The 22288-nt window shown below is 45.5% G+C and overlaps 1 protein-coding gene across 4 annotated transcripts; it reads right to left on the reverse strand.

The window, feature by feature from the left end:
- Positions 1-1027: 1027 nt before the first annotated feature.
- Positions 1028-21466, reverse strand: LOC310870121 (lactosylceramide 1,3-N-acetyl-beta-D-glucosaminyltransferase A-like). Of its 4 annotated transcripts, none has more exons than XM_083781181.1 (7): positions 21388-21466; positions 17691-17887; positions 6273-6571; positions 5759-5895; positions 3523-3915; positions 2182-2328; positions 1028-1824 (listed from the first exon to the last, which is right to left on the reverse strand). In XM_083781181.1, exons 4-7 carry the CDS (start codon positions 5867-5869, stop codon positions 1312-1314), a joined length of 1164 nt encoding a protein of 387 aa, XP_083637307.1. In that variant the 5' UTR covers positions 5870-5895; positions 6273-6571; positions 17691-17887; positions 21388-21466; the 3' UTR covers positions 1028-1311. The 4 variants fall into 4 exon arrangements, with proteins under 4 accessions (XP_083637307.1, XP_083637306.1, XP_083637304.1 ...); XM_083781180.1 differs by having other exon boundaries at positions 5759-5892; positions 6273-6574; XM_083781178.1 differs by having other exon boundaries at positions 6273-6574.
- Between the last annotated feature and the right edge of the window lie 822 nt (positions 21467-22288).

Here is a 22288-nt window from a genome sequence, read left to right on the forward strand (position 1 = left end):
AAGTGTTTTATGAATACTGAACCAATGAAAAGTACTAAGAGCTTGTGACTAATTAATTAACTACATTTTGGATCCATTGAACACATTTCTTCAAAAGTATCAGTTTGCACATACAAGGTTTCGTCAGCGACGACATCACAGATAATGCTTCACACATTAAGGCACATACACATGTACTGCAACTCCTGACACAACGGCACGTCCTTATCGTCAGTCGTTTCTGACACGTTTCATAAAACGGGCGATATACACACTCGCACCCACACACAGGTTGTAGATCCACTATCTTTGAACATTTGTAACTAAAATGACTCACACCCCCAAAAATAGGGATGCTCATTCAGTAGGTTGCTCTAATAGTGGTTGGTTCCATTTGTACACTCTCAAGAGGAACGGTACCACACTTTGTGATTAGAAAAGAACCTTGCATCATGTCAAAAGGAGTGCACTACAAGCTAGACAGACGGACAAGCCTTTCTGCTTATCGGTAGCAATTAAGAGAGGAGAGCAAAAAATTCAAGCCAGGAGGAGAAGGAACAGACCTACCGCACCCCCCTTCCCCTCCAATCGCTTTAATTGAAGGAGAGAGCGAGATAGAGGTGGGTTGGAAGCATGGAAAATCCGATTAGGATCCCCATTCATCAATAATAATAACGAAGACGACATCTGGAGAGCATCAACATCATCTCTTTAGGAAGCATCCGTTTTATTATCCATCACATTTTAGTCTCTTGCTGCAATCCATCTGGTCATTTCCAGAGCTATCATCATGGCTGGACCACCTCTGGCTGTGTGGTGTGGGTTGTGGGCACAGTGCCGTGCTGGCACACAGGGTCATTTCACATTTACTGTAACGCCATTTCCGCCATTTCTCATCATCCAGAGTCCCTCTTTACCACTTGCAAACACTGATCACCCCCTCCCCGCCCCACCCCTCCCCTTTCAATTGATTCAGTCTGAGTGAAAAGCAGTGAGGTAATAGATTCTGTAATGACTCCCCCCGCTCCACCGACAGACGTCGTCCGTTCTCTCTCTCCCCCTCTTGCGAGAGAACACACGCACACACCTAGTACAGCATCGATTCTCAACTTTTTTAATTTCAAGGAACCCCCCCACCCCCCGTTTGATATGCATTAGACCACAGACCTTCCATTTGAGTCAATTAGTTTTAACCTCTGGGATCTTACAATAAGCTTATAAAATACAGACCCCCATTAAGGGTCCATTTGGACCCCGTTACTGGTGGTCCCCGACGTCCACTGAGAACCAACTGATCTCACAACATTGAAAAAAAAAGCCCAAACTTGAATCCTATACAAAGGCTGCCTTACAGGGGTAGGTGTTAAAGTAATAGGGTTTACACAGGAGCGTCACTTTGACCGCCGTGCAGTACAGCCTCCCGAGGAGGCCAGAGGTCCTCTGCTTGACGCGCGGGTCCGTCGCCGCCCGCCACAGGTCGTGGATGTCCTCCACGTGGCCGTGCGACGTCATCATGCGCTCGTAGATGCACGGGTGGTACGGCGCCTTGCCCTCGCCCGAGAAGTAGACGTGGTCGCGCGGCGACACGCCCATGGCGTTGGCGCAGATGCCCATGAAGACGTCGTCGATGTAGATGGAGGCGTTGAGCGTGAGCGTGGCGCGGCGGATCTTCTCCGCCACGTCGCGGGACACCACGTAGCCGGCGCCCGCCGTGTAGTCCGGGTACGCCGACCACTGGTACATCTCGAAGGGCACAAAGTACTTGCTGTCGCGCCGGCGGATGGGCGGCGCGCCGCGGTGCACGCGGCCAATCCAGAAGTCCGAGGCGCCCCTGGCAGCCTCGTCCTGCCACAGAGGGTATAGGAGGCGTTTAGGTTTTAGTTGACGATTGATTATTGTATGATAACGGTTTTATTGTTTTTGGTATGGAACGTTGGAACATAATGAATGAAAATGACATTTCTGTTTGCCTTTTTGGAACACACAATTGCACAGGACAGATATGACAAATAGCCGAAATACACAAAGAAAATGACCGGTTCCAAATAATCAAAATGAAAAATTTACTAAAACCATGAAAGGCAATGCATTTTATAATCGTACACTCACAACAAGGCGTTGTCTTGTGAGCTTGTAGATCGTCTATTTACGCTTTTTCTTCAACAGATGCACATTATCTCAAATGATTGTATCCAGGCCTACCTGCAGGTAGCCCACAAGGTTGGGCATGTGGACGAAGATGTCGTCGTCGGCCGTCATGAGAAAGCGTGCGTGCGCACAGCGGTCGTGCGCCCAGCGGAATTGCATGATCAGCTTCAGGGTCAGGTTGTGGAAGGAATCCATGAAGTCCTCCAGAATAAACGAGAATTAACAAAAATCAACCTTATTGTCACAATTTTTTTGGCTCCATAATTCTTAGTTTTCAGGAAAGAGTGTGGCTGTGCAGAGCAAGGAGAAACCATAGGAAAGAAACAGGTCAAAACAAAAAGCTGAAATACCGGTATGTACATTTACCAGATTTTCAGGCCGCTGTAGTTTGAACTTGTTAGACACTGCTGTATCACTACTACAGTATGTGGTGCCCCATATGCAAATTCTGTCATTCTGTCATGCATGCACATGCATATCTGTTTTTGATGTATGGGCTGTCAAGGCCAGCAAATAGTTTTTTTGACACTCAGTAGGCGTTCCTGCATAACTTCCGGGTATGACGATATGCGCATACCCTCTATTCTGATGGAAGACCTCTGATCAGCGTTGTGCCAAGTGTAGTGCGGATTTGATCAACGGTGTGCCTTGCAAGTCTGCATGTTGCGCAAGTGATGTCTGCCATCCACACATTAGGCAATTTTTAATACAGGATAGCAAAAAAGTAGCAGGTACGTGCATACGGTTACTCAGGGTAGGCGGTTAGGCATAAGGTGAAGAAAGTAGCAGGTATATATTCGAGGTTAGACATAAGGAGCAAAGAGTAGCAGGCATGTAAATGAGCAGCCCTGTTTGGAACTCCACCCTCCTCTGTTAGCTCTGAGAAGAGGTTCCGTGTCAGGATCATAAGTCGAAATGGGTTCGAGACCTCCAAAAGCAGTGGCAAAAACTATTTTCGCAGTATTTTATCCTAAAAGTAAAGCTACAGATGATAAAATTAGGAGTGGAAATCCCAGACTTAAATTGCTTATTTCTTCAGCCTGTGGCCACGCAGTCAACCCCCGTTCACATGCGCAGTACTGCTTCCGTAAGATTGCATTGGGGAAAACATGGTACTGTCTGAGTGACGTCATAAGCTTAGTAAGGGGTTGCTTCACCCTGCTCTAATTTCTTTTAATACATTTTATCATCTCTAGCTCCGTAGAAATACCAGAAATACTTTTTGGATACGATACTGCACAAATGGCTCTCACAAATGCTTTTGGAGGGCTCGACCCATTTTGACTCATGCAGGTATATATCCTGACACGGAACCTCTTCTCTGAGCCGACAGCGGAGGTTGAGATTCCAAAACGGGGCTTATAGTACATGATGTTAGATATAAAGGTCTTCTACCTGCTGGATCAGGTCGCCGTGCAGGCGGTCCTCGCGGTCGAGCGCCTCCTGGAGGCCGACGCCGCTCCTCTTGCTCCACGGGGGCTCCTGGGGCTCGACGCGCGGCACCCCCAGGACGAACACCACCTTGACCGTGACGCCCAGGGACCGCTGGATGTAGGTCTCGTTGCCCCAGGTGGACCGGATGGCCTTCCGGCGGGCCGTGTTCTCCGGGGACGTCTTGACGAAGAGCAGGAGGAGGACGTCCTGTCCCGAGCACTTGTCGGGGTGGTCCAGCAGGAAGCGGAAGTTGCTGAAGCTCTGGGCCTCCTGGCGGGCGATGGTGAAGCTCTTGTTGATGAAGGTGAATCGGTTCACCAGGTAGCGGTAGGAGTAGGACTTGACGTGACTCACCTATAGGGGGTGTCGCCGTAATGGAATGTTAGAACAATTCATTGATGTACGAATATTTGCAACGGATTATTTCGTTGTGTTTTGGGCACAAACATCCATTTGTTTCTAAATAAATTATCATATTACAGTGTCACACAAAAACATGAAAAGTAGCAGATCTACTGTAAGCTCCAAAGAGAAGCGACATGTCCCAAGCTGCTACTATTTTTTTTATTTAAATCCTGTCTGAAGATACAGATACAGTATGACTAAAAGCGTACACAAAATGTAAAAACTTTGAGTGTGCGGAGGCTCCTTTTAATTGAGAATTAGAATCCTGGCAAGTAACTGTTATGGATATATGAGGTTTCCACCGACACGACAGAGACAATATATTAAATGGTAAATGGTGCATTTATATAGCGCCTTTATCCAAAGCGCTTTACATAGATTGTGCATTACATTCACCCATTCACACACACATTCATACACCGATTGCGGCGGAAGCCATGCAAGGTACCAACCAGCACATCGGGAGCAATTTGGGGTTCAGTGTCTTGCCCAAGGACACTTCGACATGTAGACAGGAGGAGCCGGGATTCGAACCGCCGACCCATGGATCATTGGACGACCTGCTCTACCTCTTGAGCCACAGTCGCCCTTGTAAACTATGTTTGTAAACTATACATATGATTCAAGATGGCCTTTTAAGCTTTTTAAACCAAAGTTTTACATATATATGAAAAATATGAAAAAAACTTAAATGTACACAAACATTATTAGGGATGTAATGAAAAACTCACAATACGATAATATAACTAGATAAAGTGCCCCTCGGGGCACAGGTCTCTACCAGGGCAGGTCAGGTTGTGGCCTCCTGGTGGCGCTATAATAGGCCAATGTGAAAAGGGTGCCATTTATTCTTATCTTGGATGGCAATTGGATGATTTGAGGCATTTTGTTCAAAACAGGCCAATCATGCAAACTTTGAAAGCCAATGTTAGCCAATCAGGATGGAATATGAAATATCGGAAAGATCCGACTTGAGCACATGACTATAGAGATAGTGTGTAACGATTTGCGGGATTTTTGGACAGAATCTGGAGGAGTAATATCAACAAATGTGTTTTTACAAAAGTCGGCCTCCTGGCGGCGCTATAACAGGCCGTTCTGGAAACTCTGGGGCCGAGGTTCATTGTTGGCATCCAGGGAGTGTGTGTGCAAAATTTGGCATCGACCGGGTTAACGGTGCCGGAGATTAGCTGTACACAAACGGACGGACGGACGGACACACACACGGACACACGGACGGAGTGCAAAACATACTCTCTCCCCATGCCTTCGGCCTGGTGGAGACAACAACAACAAGTCCATATTTATCGTGATATTAAAAATGACATGCTCGGAATAGAGAGGTTATGGATTATGTGATTAATGAGATGCACTCTGCTCATTTGAGGCTTTGTGCCACTTTAGCTTGGTGTCTCTTGGTACAGAGCTGGTACAAACACTGATTAAAGCCAACGATTGCGATGATCTAAAACAGGGGGGTCTTCAACGTTTTTCAGGGCGAGGACCCCTTAGCTGAGAGAGAGAGATGAAGCAGGGACCCACCACTACATTGTATAAAAGTGTTGCAGATTATACCTTTTCATAGATTTGTATTTTGAGACCGTTTTAAACCCTCAATATTTACTTGATCATGGGCTCTGTACTTCTGTCTGCTTCCCCTCTACACTAATTATAGGAAAATAGGGGGTTGTGAGCTCGTAGGTCTGCTATTTTAGGCCAACGTTCCCCATTACACAAAGAGCTGGCGCCTTGGTAGTTACTCTGAGGACCCCCTATTGAAGTAACCACTCACCACACTGCTGTCCAGCTGCTCCCAGCACACCATCAACACTGACAGCACCAGACACGTGGTCATCAGCTGCACGCACTGGCACTTGCGTATGCGCCGGAAGTTCACAAACATCCTGGAAGCGGTTCCGTCAGGTCCTGCTGTGTGTAGTAGGGCCGTCGTCAACCATTATGAACATTTTACTTGGCGATTAATCGGCGCTCAAGTAACGAGCGATGAAACGATTCAATTGTGTTTCTGTCGTTATAAAAAATAATAATGAAAAAAACAAACATTTCTGGTTGCTTTCAGGCATTGGATTCACAATGGGTGGGCAGGGCAGATATGACAAATAACTTACATAATTGAATAACTTGATGCAAAAAATAAATAAACACGAACAGTGGACAATCTACAAATGAGTCACATGGTGACACGTTTTGAGCTTGTAGATCTGCAGTTTCCACTATTCTTTTAAATAATATATGAGCATCTTTCAACATGGAAATGATTATGACGATTATTGCGCCAGGCCTACCTGTGTGCACGTGTGGGGACGAGGAGGGGGAGGGGGTGGTGGCGGGGGTGGACAACGGTGTTCGGGTGACTGTGAGACTTCGGGCTCGCCGGGCGTTCCATCCTATAGGTTCTTTTCGCACATGCAGCTAGGAAGAGGCGATGGGGAGGGGAACGCTAGGTGTAAGGGGGAGGCTCACGGGGTCCGACGGGAAACCGTGTTCATCGTGGTGGCAGTTTTCACTCTTGCTTCATCATCGTCGTCACCAGCATCATAGCGGCAGGGGGCTCATCTTGTCCTGTCGGAGCCGTGGCGCCATGCTTCTGAAATGGAACACAGGATGATGTTGTTGCTGTCGGGGCCAGAAAACCTCTAATCTCCATATTTTAACTTCTTTGTGGCGTTTTCGTAATTCAACAGCCTACTTGATCATATTACGGTGTCCCACTATAAGCTTCAAAAGCAGCAGATCCACAAGCTTGAGAAGCGACACAGTTTGATCTTGTCAAATCTGCCGTTTTTAAATTTGAACCCTGAAAGTAACAGTTTTGGACAAAGAAGGTTTCCACCCGACAGAGACGATTATGTTTACTGTTCGGATGAAACCAGATGACATGCGATGAAACTCACTCTACTCAAAAAGGAAACAAGAGTGCATCGATTATCAAACTTCCAAATCACTTAACTTCTACCGGTTACAGCATGCAACAAGAGTGCATCAATTATCAAACTTCCAAGTCACTTAACTTCTACCGGTTACAGAATGCAACAGGAGTGCATCAGTTATCAAACTTCCAAGTCACTTAACATCTACTGATTACAGCATTAGGCAATGCTAAATTCAGTAGTGGAAAGTAACTACTGTAAGTAGTGCTGAAAGTGTAAGTAAGAATTTGGCAAAACGCGACGGAAGTAATGACAAAGTCGGAATCAAACTAGCAGCTAACAAAACCCAAAATAGGTCATCTCCAGGGTCTCAATGCATCGCATGCATCCGAATTGAGTCTCGGTCAGACCACACAGACGTGTATGCAGTATGCAGTATGCACTGGTGCTGATTTCTTTGCATATCATTGCAGAAATGCATCAAAAGTAGCACATCCACAAGCTCGACACACGGTGTGAAGCGACGCGTTTTGAGCTCTTCGATCTACTACTTTTGCCATATTTGAACCTGAATCCTGGAACAGAGACGATATGCAAGTTATCATTGCAGTACAGTATGTCCAATGAAAAAACTCAATTAGATTGTCGATTGCAATTATGGGCACAACAATTAATCGTAATCTAAAAATGTCACGATGACAACCCCCAGTTCTGCTATAGTGGAGCAGCAACAGTAGCTGAGGAGTCAAAAAATGAAGTCAGTGTTGGGAGGGGGGGGGGGGGGGGGGGGGGGCGTGTTGGTACACCCGAGTCTGACTGAATGCAAAAGCCAACACAGCAAATGTGATGCTGCAGGCCGCGCTATAATGGAAGGGTTTAAGGTGTGGACCCAGTGAAATCGCTGAGAGCCGTGGAAAGCACTCCGACACAATGGAGAGCATCAGAATAGCTCCGGAGGCACAATGCTGGGATGAGAATAGCCCTTCCGCCCGGGCCCTGGGCTATCCAGGGTGGGATCACCATGGCCCCTGGGCCCTGCGACTCCCATCGCGGGGGCCGAGAGCCTTTTTAAACATCATTAGAGGGCCCCGAAGCCTAATGGGGTCATTGGCTTAGAGTGGCTCTCTCTTTTCTGTCTGCCGGATAATGAGAGTGGAAACATCACCTAACCTCAAGGTTCACCATCAGCCACGGTCCTACTGCATGCACACAGAGAAAATAAAAGGTTCCAAATCTTAAAGAATGCCCTACTTGATCATACTACAGCAGCGTCACACAAAGGCATCAAAAGTAGCACTAGCAGACCCACTCGAAGCTCGATACACGGAGAGAAGCGACACATTCGCTTGTAGATCTGCCATTTTTGTATTTGAATCCTGAAAAGTAACAGTTTTGGACATATGAGGTTTCCACCAGACGGAAACGATATGCAAGTTATTACTGCTTTTAGAACATCATCATTAGAGGAAAGCATTCACACAGACAATAAGGAGCCAAATGGAAGCCAAATTAGAACCATTTAAAATCAGAACCAGCTTTTCAGACCTTATTTTAATGATTCTAGAAAGCTCAACCTATGGATCGTGACCCTCACATGATTTGGGGGACGGGAGGGGGTCCCATATGACAGTGAAGTGACAATTCAAGGACATTTAAACTACACAAACATTGGCCAAATCGTCAATATAAGAAACAGGCTTGCATTTCGAAAATAGAGCTACAAGCGAGGCACTGTGAGCAATATTTATTTGTGAAACCCAGTCAAACCCAGTACAAATATTATTTTGGGGGTCCACTGTACACAGTTCAAATATGATTAGTTTTGGGGGTCCCAGCCTGAAAAGGTTGAGAACCAATAAATAACCTGTAACCACTTACTTAAGTCACAACTAATAAATAGTCCATCAGCCAGGGGCGTAGAGTGGGAAATTTGGTATATATATTTTTATATGTATTGGCCTAAAATATTGTCTATATATACATACATTCATGCAATTGTTTATAGGGGGTTATGTGTGACCATACCATTAAGAACCTATTTAAAAAGGCAACATTTACTAAATGTCATTGTGCTTTAAGCTTTTTAGCATGTGACGTGTCAAACTAGGGGGTTTTCGTGATTCTGAATCCATTGCAAGCATTCGTTTTGCACGAAAACATTTGGGCAAGTGGCTATGGTCACTTTTATAGGGGGTTCAACACTAACAGACGGTCAGTAGGTGGATTCATGAATAATATAGACATTATACCAAACCACTTTGAACAAAGAAAACCCGTTGGCTGCCGGACTATAATGAGACTGACTGGGAACAGAGTATCATATGGAAAATGCGCTTCTGGCAAGGGAACTTGCAAAGCCAGTTTCTGACAAACTAGACTGACGAGACTTTTCAACCATGAACAGTATGTAGCCTACTCTGCATGAAATGTATGTAGGTTTACACCCGACAGAGACGATATATTTGTTTTTGCGACCGAAGGTCGTGACATCACTATGACACAGGTCTCGTGACATCACTATGACATCAGGGATGATAGTAAATCAGGGATCATATAGTAAATGCGACCTGCTGTCGCAAATAAGCCCATATATGGAGATCCCTGATGTCCATATATTAGTATATGGATATGTGTCAGATCCCGTTCTGACATAATGCCATATGTTGATCCTTCCACATCCATCCTTTCCTCTTTGATGTCTCCCTTTTGAGAGTTCTCAACAGGCCCGAAAATTAAGGTCCGACCCTACCTGGGCCCTCATCTAACCCTGTACACTCAAGACACTGCCACCGCTGCCAACCTTAGATCTCCATATGGAGCTGACCCGTTCTGACATTCCATATGTTGATCTATCTCAGGCCTTTAAATTCCCCGAGGAACATAGGCCATTGATGAGGCTTCCTCCATTCCCTTTGGTCAGTTGTTGCCATGACAGCCCTTGTGCCTTCATCTCCTGCTCTGTGGTTCTTCTCCAGGTGGCTCTAGGCCTTCCTCTCTTCCTTGCAGGTTCCATGCTAATGCATGTTTTGTGGTTGATCTATTGTGTCTTCGCAGTGTGTGTCCTATCCATGTCCATTTCCTCCTCCTGATCTGTGTTGAAACGTGTGTTTATGTCCCCTTCCATCATCTTGATAGCCGTCAGGATGGTGGAAAGGGTCGGTTCTGGATCCATCTTGTTGGGGCTAAGCACATGCGGCTAACTGGTTAGCAGTGTCGTCGTCCGAATCTCCGCCGGTAGAAATAGTTGGACTGGAGGTTAATTTGAGGGTTCTTCTGGTGTTGTACGTTTTCCCCTTGTTGGTCTGCTTATCTGGGTCGCTCATTTTTAGTTTGGAAGAGGCAAGTGCATATTTTTTTAACTTAGTTTAGTGAGGAATTGACAGAGCTACACAGAAACGCGTCTACTCCACGATACGCTCACTAGCGCCCCCCTCCTGATCTGTGTTGATCTGAGCTCAAACCCTGTAAACTCAAGACACGCTCCATATATGGCCAGTGACACGCAACCTCACCCTTTAGGTCGAGGTCGCTTCTCACCCTCAGGCGTCTTACGCCAGGGCTCCACTGGGCGCGTTGCGTCACGCGTGCGTGCGTCAAAAAACGAACCGGTTCAATTTTATGGTGACGGAGACGCGACGCAACGCGGGCAGTGGAGCCACCCTCCATTGATTAAAAGGGCACATTCCCGACACTGACGGAGACGCGCCGCAGACGCGCCGCAGACGCGCCGCAGACGCGCCCAGTGGAGCCCTGGCGTTACTGGTGATCAGTGTTTTGAGAGAAAGAGAGAAAATAATGCACTTTTTGGATTAATAAAATAATATATAAAATGCTCCATGTCGTGCGACTCGTGCCCATTGGCCACCCCTGCATAGTGGTGCCTCCAGGAAGACTGGAATTGACCAGTGAGTCATCAAAAAGGTCAAAGTGTCAAGGTGTTCTTCACTGTTACGTCATGTGTACAGATACACTACACTACAGTTAAGTGCTTCTGTTCTGGCTCCTCACACCTTGTAGCAGAATTAATAATTAACAACAAGGAGCGGGGGGAAAAGCTATAATGCAGAAAGAGAAGAGTTTGACCATTGTTGTGTTGTTGAGCTAACATTCCTGCTCTGGCACAAACCTTCTGCACAAATGGCCAATCTACAAGCTCTGAGCGGATCTAGTATACAGCCCTGGGGGATGCCGTCAACAGTGTAGTTTGAGTGGTTTTCAAGGTGATGTGCACAAGGTTCTTACTCTGAGGTTATAAACACCTGAGGTAAACATCTGTGTGCATGCAAAAGCTGTAAAATTACGTACAGCAAGTGACTAAAGATGTGTTTCTAATTATTGCAAATGTTTGCCCCCAGAACATGTGGTTGACGGGTTTTCCCTGTGATCACCTTGTTAATCAATAACTAGGCTGTAGAAAATTAGATTCAATCAGATTTGTCTCTAAATGCCATCACTATGCCTCTAAATGCCATAGCTATGCCTCTAAATGCCATAGCTATGCCTCTAAATGCCATAGCTATGCCTCGAAATGCCATAGCTATATGCCTCGAAATGCCATAGCAATTCAAAAGGAAAATACGGTGTACTTTGTGTTTTTAGTCTAACGATATGCTATAGGTTGTTAACCATTTAAACCCTATGTACTTAGTTGACAGGAGTCCCCCAAAGTTCTATACTAGTACCCCTCCTTTCCCCCCCCTCTCATCTGCGCCAAAAGGTAGCCGATCTACAAACGAAAGGTACCGCATTGCAAGCTTGTAGCTAAATGTTAAGCAATTTGCCCCAGAATAGGGGCACTGGTTCTCAGAGCGAGACTGAGGGCCCTTGAGGGGATTCCATGTAGTATGGGCATTTTATCAGATATTTGACCAATCTGGGAACTAAATAGTTACCAAGAAATTTCTTCACCAATGTGTTTCTAAAGGTGTCTAATAACATGTACTAAAAGTTTGAAATTCAACTCCCGGGGGAAATTGAGTTATTAGCATAATATGTGGCCATACCCATAACATCCTATATAAAGAAAAAAAGTCCAAATTTCATCATTCTTTCAGTAGCATGTGACATATGAAACTAGGGGGTTTTCATGATTCTGAATACATTCCAAGCATTAGTTTTGCACAAAAAACACTCCTTGGGAGGAAAACGGCCATAGCCGTCATCACAAACGTGGTGAGGTCAGCACATTTGGTCAAGTGGATATGGCCTAATTTAGCCCAAGGAGTGTTTTTTGGGCAAAACTAATGCTAGGAATGGATTCAGAATCATGAAAAACCCCTAGTTTCATGTCACATGCTACTTAAAGAATTATGACATTTTGACTTTTTGGCCTTATATAGGATGTTATGGGTATGGTCACATATTATGCTAATAACTCAATTTCCCACAGGAGTTGAATTTCAAACTTTTAGTACATGTTATTAGACACATTTAGAAACACATTGGTGAAGCAATTTCTTGGTAACGATTTAGTTCCCAGATTTTCATAGATTTCTCTTACTAATGGGGTCTCCAGCAGAATAGGTTTAATAAAGCATCAAATCAATCTTGAAAAATGTGAACGCCACAAATCATATGGGGGTCTCTGGCATACAATATTTGTAGATGGGGGGTCTTCAGAATATATGAATTGGGCGTTCCTTGACTCTAAAATGAAGAAGCAGTTCAAGTTCAAGTTTTTTTTAATTTTTTTATGGATCATTTCAAGCTCATCTAGTCTGAACTGGATTGGCGCTGGGCAGGCCTGCCCTGCGGCATTGTGCCATTAATCTGTTCAAGTCGAGAGAGAGAGAGAGAGAGAGAGTTATATGGTACAGTGAACTGTGTCACTGTGGCCCAGCGGACACTAGACCTCATCACACAGTCTGACAGGTGCTCAGTGTGTGAACTGCCAACAATGTGAGCCTCCTCATCTTACACTGCCTTGTATAACCACAGAACACCTGGAGGCTGGAGCTCTGTGTGTGTGTGTGTGTGTGTGTGTGCATACAAGTAAACACAAGAAATATCATTGCTGTCGGGCAGAACCCTCTTATCTCCATAGAACTTTCTTTTTAATAAATTAATGCTCTAATTGATCATACAACAGCGTCACACAAAAGCAGCAGGTCCACAAGCTCGAAAGTCGAAACAAGCAATTTTAATGCTAAAGTAACAGAGGTTTCCACCCGACAGAAGAATGGCCTACAAAACACTCAAATATAAACTGTTACTAAAAGGCCTAATCAGTCAGATGGGTGGGCTGCTTGCATTGTCAGAGCATGTTTATTTTAATGACCTATCAACCGACTGTGTTCTGGTTTGGATAAATGGAGGTAACATAGTATGCTTTAAGTTCTTATTTATCGGTATCACACTGAAAACAGATTTATTTTTAAGGTTTACAAAGTAAATAAATAATTGACACTTTTTATATTAATGTTATATTATGGTTATAAATTGTTATTTATTTATTTTACAATTATTTGGTGGCCCACTTGCAATATCCTCATGGCCCACCGTTGGGTCCCGACCCACAGGTTGGGAATTACTGGCTTAACCCATGAATGCTAGCATCCATTTTCTGTGAATGCCCTAATAGACATTAAACATAGCATCCATATTCTGGGCATGCCTTAATTGGTAATACAAATAGGCACATTCTGGGCAGATCTACAAGCTCACAATATGTGTCTCAAATCTCAATGAGACTTGTTATGAGCTTGTAGATCTGTTATTTTAGGCAATGCAATTTTGTGCAGCAAGCTCTCAGTTAGTTCATAACATTAGCTTCTGTTGCCACTCATGTTCCACTTCTCACTTGGATTCTCATACAAACCCCTTACACAACAGCAGCCGTTCAGACTATGTTAGTTAGTTTAGTTGCTGCGAGCTGCGAGAGTGAGGTCTAGCCAACACCAACTCGGGATTCCTGTATCGCTGCCCTCCACAAATTCCTACCCAACAGCTCTGCAGTGTTAGCCAAGCTGTCGCACCGCAGCACATCTACAGGTGGTACGCTTCTTTCCCCTCCTGGCTTTGCCCTGGGTTGGCTCCCATAGGGTCAATTTACTTGCCTCAAGTTCTGGGTGCCTGACGCAGTGCCCTGCCAGCCTCATCCTTCTCTCTCTGACTTTGTCCGTGACGCGTGGTAGGTCCCCATAGAGGTCCACATTTCTGATGCGGTCCGTCCATGTGACACCTAGTGCCATTCGTAGCATTCTTGTGTAGACTCCAACCAGGGCTTTTTCCTGTTGTACTGTGAGGGTCCATGTCTCGGCTTGTCTTGATTGCAAGTCTCAGTGCATGATCCATCACTACAACGAACAGGAATGGGGCAAGAGTGTCACCCTGTAGGACGCCTGCTAGAATCTCAAATTCTTTGGTGTCACCGTCGCAGGTTTAGACCTTGGCTCGAGTCTGGCTGTAGCTTGACTCTATCATCTGGACCAACTTTTCTGGAACTCCGTAGACACGTAGAATACTCATGAGTTTCCCCCGGTGGATGGTGTCGAAAGCCTTTTGGAAGTCAATGAATGTGATCACCGCTGACAGGTTGCGCTCCCTTACCCCTTCTAATATCCTCCTCAGTGCCAGTATCTGCCCGACTGTTCGTTCCGGGCGGAAGCCGTTCTGTGAGTTTCTCAGTAGAGGGTGTAAGATTGGTCTAAGACGATTGAGGATCATCCTGTTAGCGGTCTTGGCAACTTGTGAGCTCAGGCTGATGCCACGGTAGTTGTCCGTCTTGGTGAGCAGTGTTGGGCAAGTTACTTTGAAAGCGTAGCTTGTAAAGCTACAAGTAGCTCACCATGGCAGTAGCTTGATCAAGCTACATAGCTACCCCTGGAGAGATGTAGCTTGTAAAGCTACAGCTACATGGAAAAAGTAGCTCAAAGTAGCTCAGCTACTTTTTATTTTTCAGCGTTAAATTGAGAATGTACATGCGGGAGACCCCTCCTCCCCTCTGGGAGACCCCTCCTCCCCTCTGGGAGACCCCTCCCACCCTGCTCCCCTCGGGGAGACCCCTCCTCCCCCTGCTCCCCTCTGGGATTCCCCTCCCACCCTGCTCCCCTCTGGGAGACCCCTCCTCCCCCTGCTCCCCTCTGGGATTCCCCTCCCACCCTGCTCCCCTCTGGGAGACCCCTCCTCCCCCTGCTCCCCTCTGGGAGACCCCCCCACCCTGCTCCCCTCTGGGAGACCCCTCCTCATCCTGCTCCCCTCTGGGAGACCCCCCCACCCTGCTCCCCTCTGGAAGACCCCTCCTCACCCTGCTCCCCTCTGGGAGACCCCTCCACCCTGCTCCCCTCTGGGAGACCCCTCCTCACCCTACTCCCCTCTGGGAGACCCCCCCACCCTGCTCCCCTCTGGGAGACCCCTCCTCACCCTGCTCCCCTCTGGGAGACCCACCCACCCTGCTCCCCTCTGGGAGACCCCTCCTCCCCCTGCTCCCCTCTGGGAGACCCCCCCACCCTGCTCCCCTCTGGGAGACCCCTCCTCCCCCTGCTCCCCTCTGGGAGACCCCTCCTCCCCCTGCTCCCCTCTGGGAGACCCCTCCTCACCCTGCTCCCCTCTGGGAGACCCCTCCTCCCCCTGCTCCCCTCTGGGAGACCCCTCCTCCCCTCTAGGAGACCCCTGCTCCCCCCTGGGAGACCCCTCCCACCCTGTGATACCAGGGCCAATCAGAGGCCAATTAGAGGCAGCTGTCAAGTGCTGATATGCCCTCAAAGCAATCAGAAAAAGGAACAGTCCTTGATTTTTCAAAGGGGGTTCTAGTACAAGAATTAACACAGCAACCAATGGTCAAAATTAATATATTTCTTTCATGTTATTGCCCAAAATTGTAGCTTGTAACTTGAGTAGCTAAGCTACAAAAAATGACCCAAAAGGTAGCTGAGCTACTTGACGAGGTACACAAATATGAATTTAGCTAAAATACCACAAGCTACAGCAAAATGTAGCTCAGCTACGTAGCTCAGCTACATGTAGCTTAATACTCCCCAACACTGTTGGTGAGGTCACCTGACTTTGGTACTGGAACGATGTTCATTGTGCACCATAGCTCCGGCTGCTCTCCAGACATATGTGCTTTGTCTATAGGCACGTATTTCAGTACCTCTGGTGTCAATCAATCCTCCCCACAGCTGTTGCCGCACTTGATCGTAACCATGGCCTTCTGGTACTCATCCATGGTGAATGGTCCATCTGGAATGGGAAGGACTATGGGTTTTATGGGTAAGTCTCCCATTGGCTTAGAGGCGGCTGCCTCTAATCATGAAAAAGTGTCTACATAGATCATCTTTGCAGCACTAATAGAGAAGTAGCAAATGTAGTCCAGGCGCTTTTCAACCACCTTGCAAAAAAGAAAAGAAAAGTACAGGCCCTTGGTGGACCCCGATCTAGCTAGGTATAGGTATAATTGGTTGCTATAGTGCAAACAATTTTGCAATAGTAGTTGGAATACATAGAGGAATACATCTAAACTACTGTATATTGAGAAGTTATATCTAGATGTACAATGCAATACTAATTACGGATCTTCAATTTCTTCATATTCATGTCTCTTCATACGGGCCATCAGGCTTGTCGTTACATATTGACATTTCTATGCATTGGCTTTCTATGCATTGCCTTTTATTGATTTAATACTTTATTAGGCAGAAGTGTAAACAATACAGAGTAAAGAAAAACTTCCTTGCAGTCTTGTTTCCATTCAGGTCTTGGGTATTCAATACGATATATACAATGTTATACTACGATATATTTAAATTGTCAGTTATTTTGTCCGTTTGTTAAAGAAACAATGTATCCATAATTATTCTAGCACACATGTAAAGTTTGTTTATGCTTCTATGGTTAAAAATGTACAGATATGGCCCGGGCCGGCCTACCGTTCCAGGCACCTAGGCTGGTAATCCAGCCTGACAGCGTGTCACAGGTTCGAGTCCCGATCCCGACGACCTTTGCTGCGATCTCCCCCCCCCCATCTCTCTACCCGTTTCCTGTCAACTTACTGTACACCTATCAATAAAGGCAAAAAGCCCCAAATATATCTTAAAAAAATATATAAAGTACACAATTATGCTAGAATAACGAAGGATACATCATATTCCTAATTCCTCATGCTTTTATGGTCGGATTGATTGATTGAATGCTTACTATTAGTGAATAGAAATGTTAACAGCACATGGTACAGTAAGACGTTAAGGCTAACAACATTATTAACACAATAATACTCATCATTACAAAACATTACAAAGGAGAAAGGGAAACAACGGTGGCAGTGAACGTCAAAAGAAGTGTCATTTTGAAAGAAGCCAGTGATATAATGGGTGGTGTCAGGGCACTGATCATTGTCACAAGTCACAGTGTTTGTCTACTGTTGCCCTGGGGGCTCGTTGTTTAACCTAGAAGGGTGTTGTCTATTTGAGGGTGTTAACATATCCTGAGAACCGACACTTCCATGAGGTTATACGCTCTACTCGTCATTCACGCTTAAACCGGAGGCAATGTGAAAGTAAATGCCCCCCCCCCCCCCGCACCCCACCCCGCCCCCTGCACCCCCACACCCACGCTGTGTCCCCCATCCACCCCGCCCGCCCGCCCGGCGGGATCTAATAACAAGCCCTGTGAAAGTGAGCCATCCCGCCAAGCATAGCTCCCAAGTCACAGCTTGTATAAATAGATTTGTAACGGGGGAGGGAGGGATTACTAGACTTTAGTAATTCAATAAATAGTCGTTCTATACTAGCTTGTAGATCTTCTGCTATTGGTACATGTATATGGATGCTGGGGTTCAAGCGGTCAAGAAACAGACAAAAGACATAATAAAATACAAGGGTGCCACCACTCACTCACCGGTAACAAGACGATATCAGCCTGTTGTTTGAGGTGTATCCACAACCAGCGCTTCTCCCATCCAGACTCCTGTTCTCTCCTGTACAGATCCACTCCCTGTATCTCTCCCTCTCTCTCTCCTTTAGCCCGGAACTTTCACGTTGACTTTTCCTCTGAGGATGACAGATCCTCAGGCGTCAAATTGGCAGTTGAGACGTCTGTGTGTGTGGAGAGAGAGAGTGTGAGTGTTTGTGGTGTGTATGCAGCACGCGCAGGCATGGGTGCATGTGTGTGTGTGTGTCACAGTGTGCATTTGCGGATTTCCATTGCAAACCTTTCGCACTGAGCTGAGCGTCCCTGCGAGGGTGGAGTGTCAAAAGTCCTCTGCTTATTATAATGCATTGCGTTGCCTAGGTTCCTACTGGCTCTCTCTCTCCCCTCCCTTTACTATCAGTGTGGGGGTGGGCAAGCGGTCGCTCGGCATGTAGGTGGAAGGGGAGAGTGAGGGAGGGGAGGAAGCCAGTGACGAAAAGTAACCAAGTAGATTAATTCAATTACTGTACTCAAGTACAATTTTGAGGGACATTTACTTTACCTGAGTACTTAAAAATGTTTAGATCGTTGCTGTCAGGAAGAAACTCTTATCTCCATATTCTAACTTTTTGTGGGTTTTTTTCTTTTTGCAAATTAATGTCCTGCTTGATCATATACGAGTGTCACACAAAAGCAACAAAAGTAGCAGATCTGCAAGTTCAAAACAAAGCACGATACATTTCGAGCTTGTATCGATCTGGTACTTTTGAAGTTGAGTAGCTGAAAAGTTAACAGTTTTGGACACCCGACGGAGACGATATTTTAATTATTCTACTCAAATGTTTTACTTTCTACTCCACTGCAATTATTTGACAAGTTTGGTCACAATTTTGAATAAAGGGGTTTTCCCTTTAGTAGTATAGTATTTCTACCTCCGGTATCACTATTTGTACCCCAATAAAATGTACTTTGAGTACTTCGTTCCCGCACTGGGAGGAGAAGGAAGCAAAGGACAGATGAGCTATGAGTGCATGGGAGTCTGGGAGATATCTGGCCTTCTTGCCTTTGTCTCAGCAATTCCCTCAGGCAGTGACTAACAAAAGGTGGCGTGGCGGGCAACATGTCATCATGGGACAAAATAACACAATAATGTTTTCACTCAACCTCGCTGGGACTTTAATACCAGTTATTATAACGTATCTGTCGGGGTGGAAAACCCATAAGTCCAAAACTCTTACTTTTCAGGATTCAAATTCAAAAGTAGCAGATCTACAAGCTCAAAACACAGCGCTTTGCGCCGCATTTTGAATTTGTGGATGATGGATCTGCTACTTTTGATACTTTTGTGTGATGCTGTCATATGATCAAGTAGGGCCTTAAATCATGAAAACCCACAAAAACGTATAATATGGAGATCAGAGGTTTCTGCCCGACAACGACGATAGGAGGAAGGATATCAGGTTAGCTGAGCTCGCTCAGGAAGAGAGAAAGAGAGAGGGGGGAAAAAGGATTTCCGCAGGTACAATTAAGATGGCTTCCTGCTTGTGACGTTGTAATGATGACTTATATACAGCTGGATGAGGATTTGGGGTAATTCCCCCGAATATCTATCTATTAGAGCAGTGGTTCTCAAAGGTTTTCATGTCAAGGACCCCCAAATGAATATATGCCTGTGGACCCCCCCCCCCATCTGAAAATGTGTCAAAAATATTCAAATGTTTTCACGATCTTTTGACAATAGCCGATAGCTGACTACTAGTCAGTGGTGGAAGAAGTTATTTTAACATAGTTTATTTTAACACAGTTGAGTAAAAGTACAAAAGCAACATGAAGGACCACCAAAGAAAAATACAAATATTCCCACAACATATTGCATCATGATGCATTGTGAGCTTGTAGACCGGATATTTTGGAATAGCCAAAGTATAATATAGGTCTTACTCTTAAAGGACCACTTCACCACTATTCAACCTATCTTCATATAATAGGTCCTCACTAATAATCATGATAAAATGGCACGATTTTTTTCTACTCAGTCTGTGTCTCATAGGAGGGCTGTGGGCAGTTTAGAAACCGTCTTCCAGTGACATCATCATTAGGCAGATTTCTTTTGCAAAAATGTTCAGATTTTCATTATCGTGAGAATGATGGCTTCCATTTTCGCATTGCAACTTATCAGAACTAGAAAGCCTGCAGTTTCTATTAGCTTGTATTCCCCATCGATTATGTCACTGGAAGACGGTTTCTGAACTGCCCTCCTGAGACACAGACCGAGTAGAAAAGAAATTGCGCCATTTTTTCATGATTATTAGCGAGGACCTATTAGATAGGTTGAAAAGTGGTGAAGTGGTCCTTTAACCCATTTAGACCTGAAGCTGATTCTAAATGCAACATTTTCAACATGTCCAACTACTTGTTACTATGTCCAACTACTAAACGTAGGTCCAACTACCTTTTCTGAAAAACTAAAATTACAAAACAAATATTTTGCTATATACACACACACACACACACACACAGGGTTCCCACACATTTTTACCAATGAATTTGCAAAACCTTTCCAGAATATTTAACCCAATTTCCAGTCCTAAACAATCAATCGGCACAATAATGTACTAAAGTACTGTAGCAAAAATAAAATGGTATAATTCCAGTCAAAATGTCTTGCCAAATCTTTAGCTACACCACCTAACCCAAGGCACAATTACACTGCAGTATGTTGTGAGCTTGTAGATCAGTTGTTTTTGAGCTCCTATACGCAGCAATGTGTGTATACAGTGTGTATGTATCCGTCGGAGCGCACACACACACACACACACACACACACACACACACACACACACACACACACACACACACACACACACACAGTGTTTTTTGGGGAAAAGTAATGCTTGGAATGGATTCAGAATCATGAAAACCCCCTAGTTTGACATGTCACATGCTAGCATAATTCAATTGACATTTTTGCCATATATAGGATGTTAATGCTATGGTCACATATAAACCCCTATAAAAAAATGCCGACAGCTCAATGCCGACAGCCGGTCAGCAAATATATTCATGAATGTATATATATAGACAATATTTTAGGCCAATAAAAAAAGATTATAGTCAAAGTCAAAGTCATACGATTTGTCACACGTTACCGCAGTGAAATTTGTTCTGTGCATTTGACCCATCTCTTGGAGCAGTGAGCCGCAGCCAAGGAGCGGTGAGCTGCAGCCGTGCCATGCTCGGGAATCATTTGATTAGTAGATTTGACCCCCCAATCCAACCCTTTCATGCTGAGTGCCAAGCAGGGAGGCATTGGGTCCCATTTTTACATTCTTTGGTATGACCCGGGCGGGGATCGAACCCCGACTGGTTTGGGGGGTCAAATCTACTAATCAAATGATTCCCGAGCGCGGCACGGCTGCAGCTCACCGCTCCTTGGCTGCGGCTCACTGCTCCAAGAGATGGGTCAAATGCGGAGAACACATTTCACTGCGGTAACGTGTGTGACAAATCGTATGACTTTGACCTCCCAATTTCAGGGCGGACACTCTAACCACAAGGCCACTGTCTGGTATAGAGATATACAAATTTCCCAATTTAAACAAAGGAAGCCTGTTGACTCCGCACACACGCACACACACAAAAGATTCACAGAAAACAAAGTAGGGAACAGAAATATTATACACACCTCACTGGCTGTAAACTCCCACCTTTGCTGAGTGATACGAGTGGATCACAGTGTTGAGACAGCAGTGGTGTGTGGTGTGCGGGGTGGAGTTCCTTTCCTAAACGGGTCAACAGACAGGAAGATCAAGTTGAAGTGGTGTTGTTGTGGGTATGATGATGCTGGCGGTGGTGTCAAGACAGCATGACTACAGAACGCATGTTGTTCCACTAAAGACGACCGCAGGCCAGCCCCTTATCTCCACTGTAACCATCCCTCAAGAAGACACTGCTTCTCAAAGTCTGTGGAGCCCCAGGGGGTTCCCAGACAAACGGTCTAAACCAGGGGTTTTCACAGGGGGCCCGCGTGTTTTGCTCAAGGACACTTTGACACTTTGCCAGAAGCCGGGAATCGAACATGGAAACTTTGGATTCCAAGGTGGCCGCTCCACCTCCTGAGCCACTGTGTGGTAAGATACCCCCCAGAGCAGACCAAGTACAGAGCCAAAGGTCAAGTTTAAAGAGAATCCAGGGTTTAAGTAGTTAAATGTCTGAATATACACATCAACATGACAACACTTATGCTGTGAAACAAGTCTGTGAAACTATCAATGAAAGCTATGAAAAAGTTTAATCTGCAACACAATTTTATACAAGGGGTCACCGCCCCGGCCTGAAAAATCACACCTGTGTGAACTGAGCGGTGCAACTATACATTGTTATAGTTACTGTACTGTGCTCTGAACTGCATTGTACTGTATTGTTCTCTGTAGTGTACTTTGATTATTTTTGGAAGAATCTTCGAGAAATGACAGTTACCATGTGGGGCAGTGGGGGTCCCCCCCCCCCCCCCCCCCATGAACGCAGCCAGGGGGGCGGCCCGGTTCTGGCGAGCCTTCCCGCGACAAGCACACAAGGCATTGCAG

Source organism: Protomyctophum parallelum, assembly GCF_964188405.1.
Source record: "Protomyctophum parallelum genome assembly, chromosome: 14".
In the NCBI taxonomy this organism is placed as follows: Eukaryota; Metazoa; Chordata; class Actinopteri; order Myctophiformes; family Myctophidae; genus Protomyctophum; species Protomyctophum parallelum.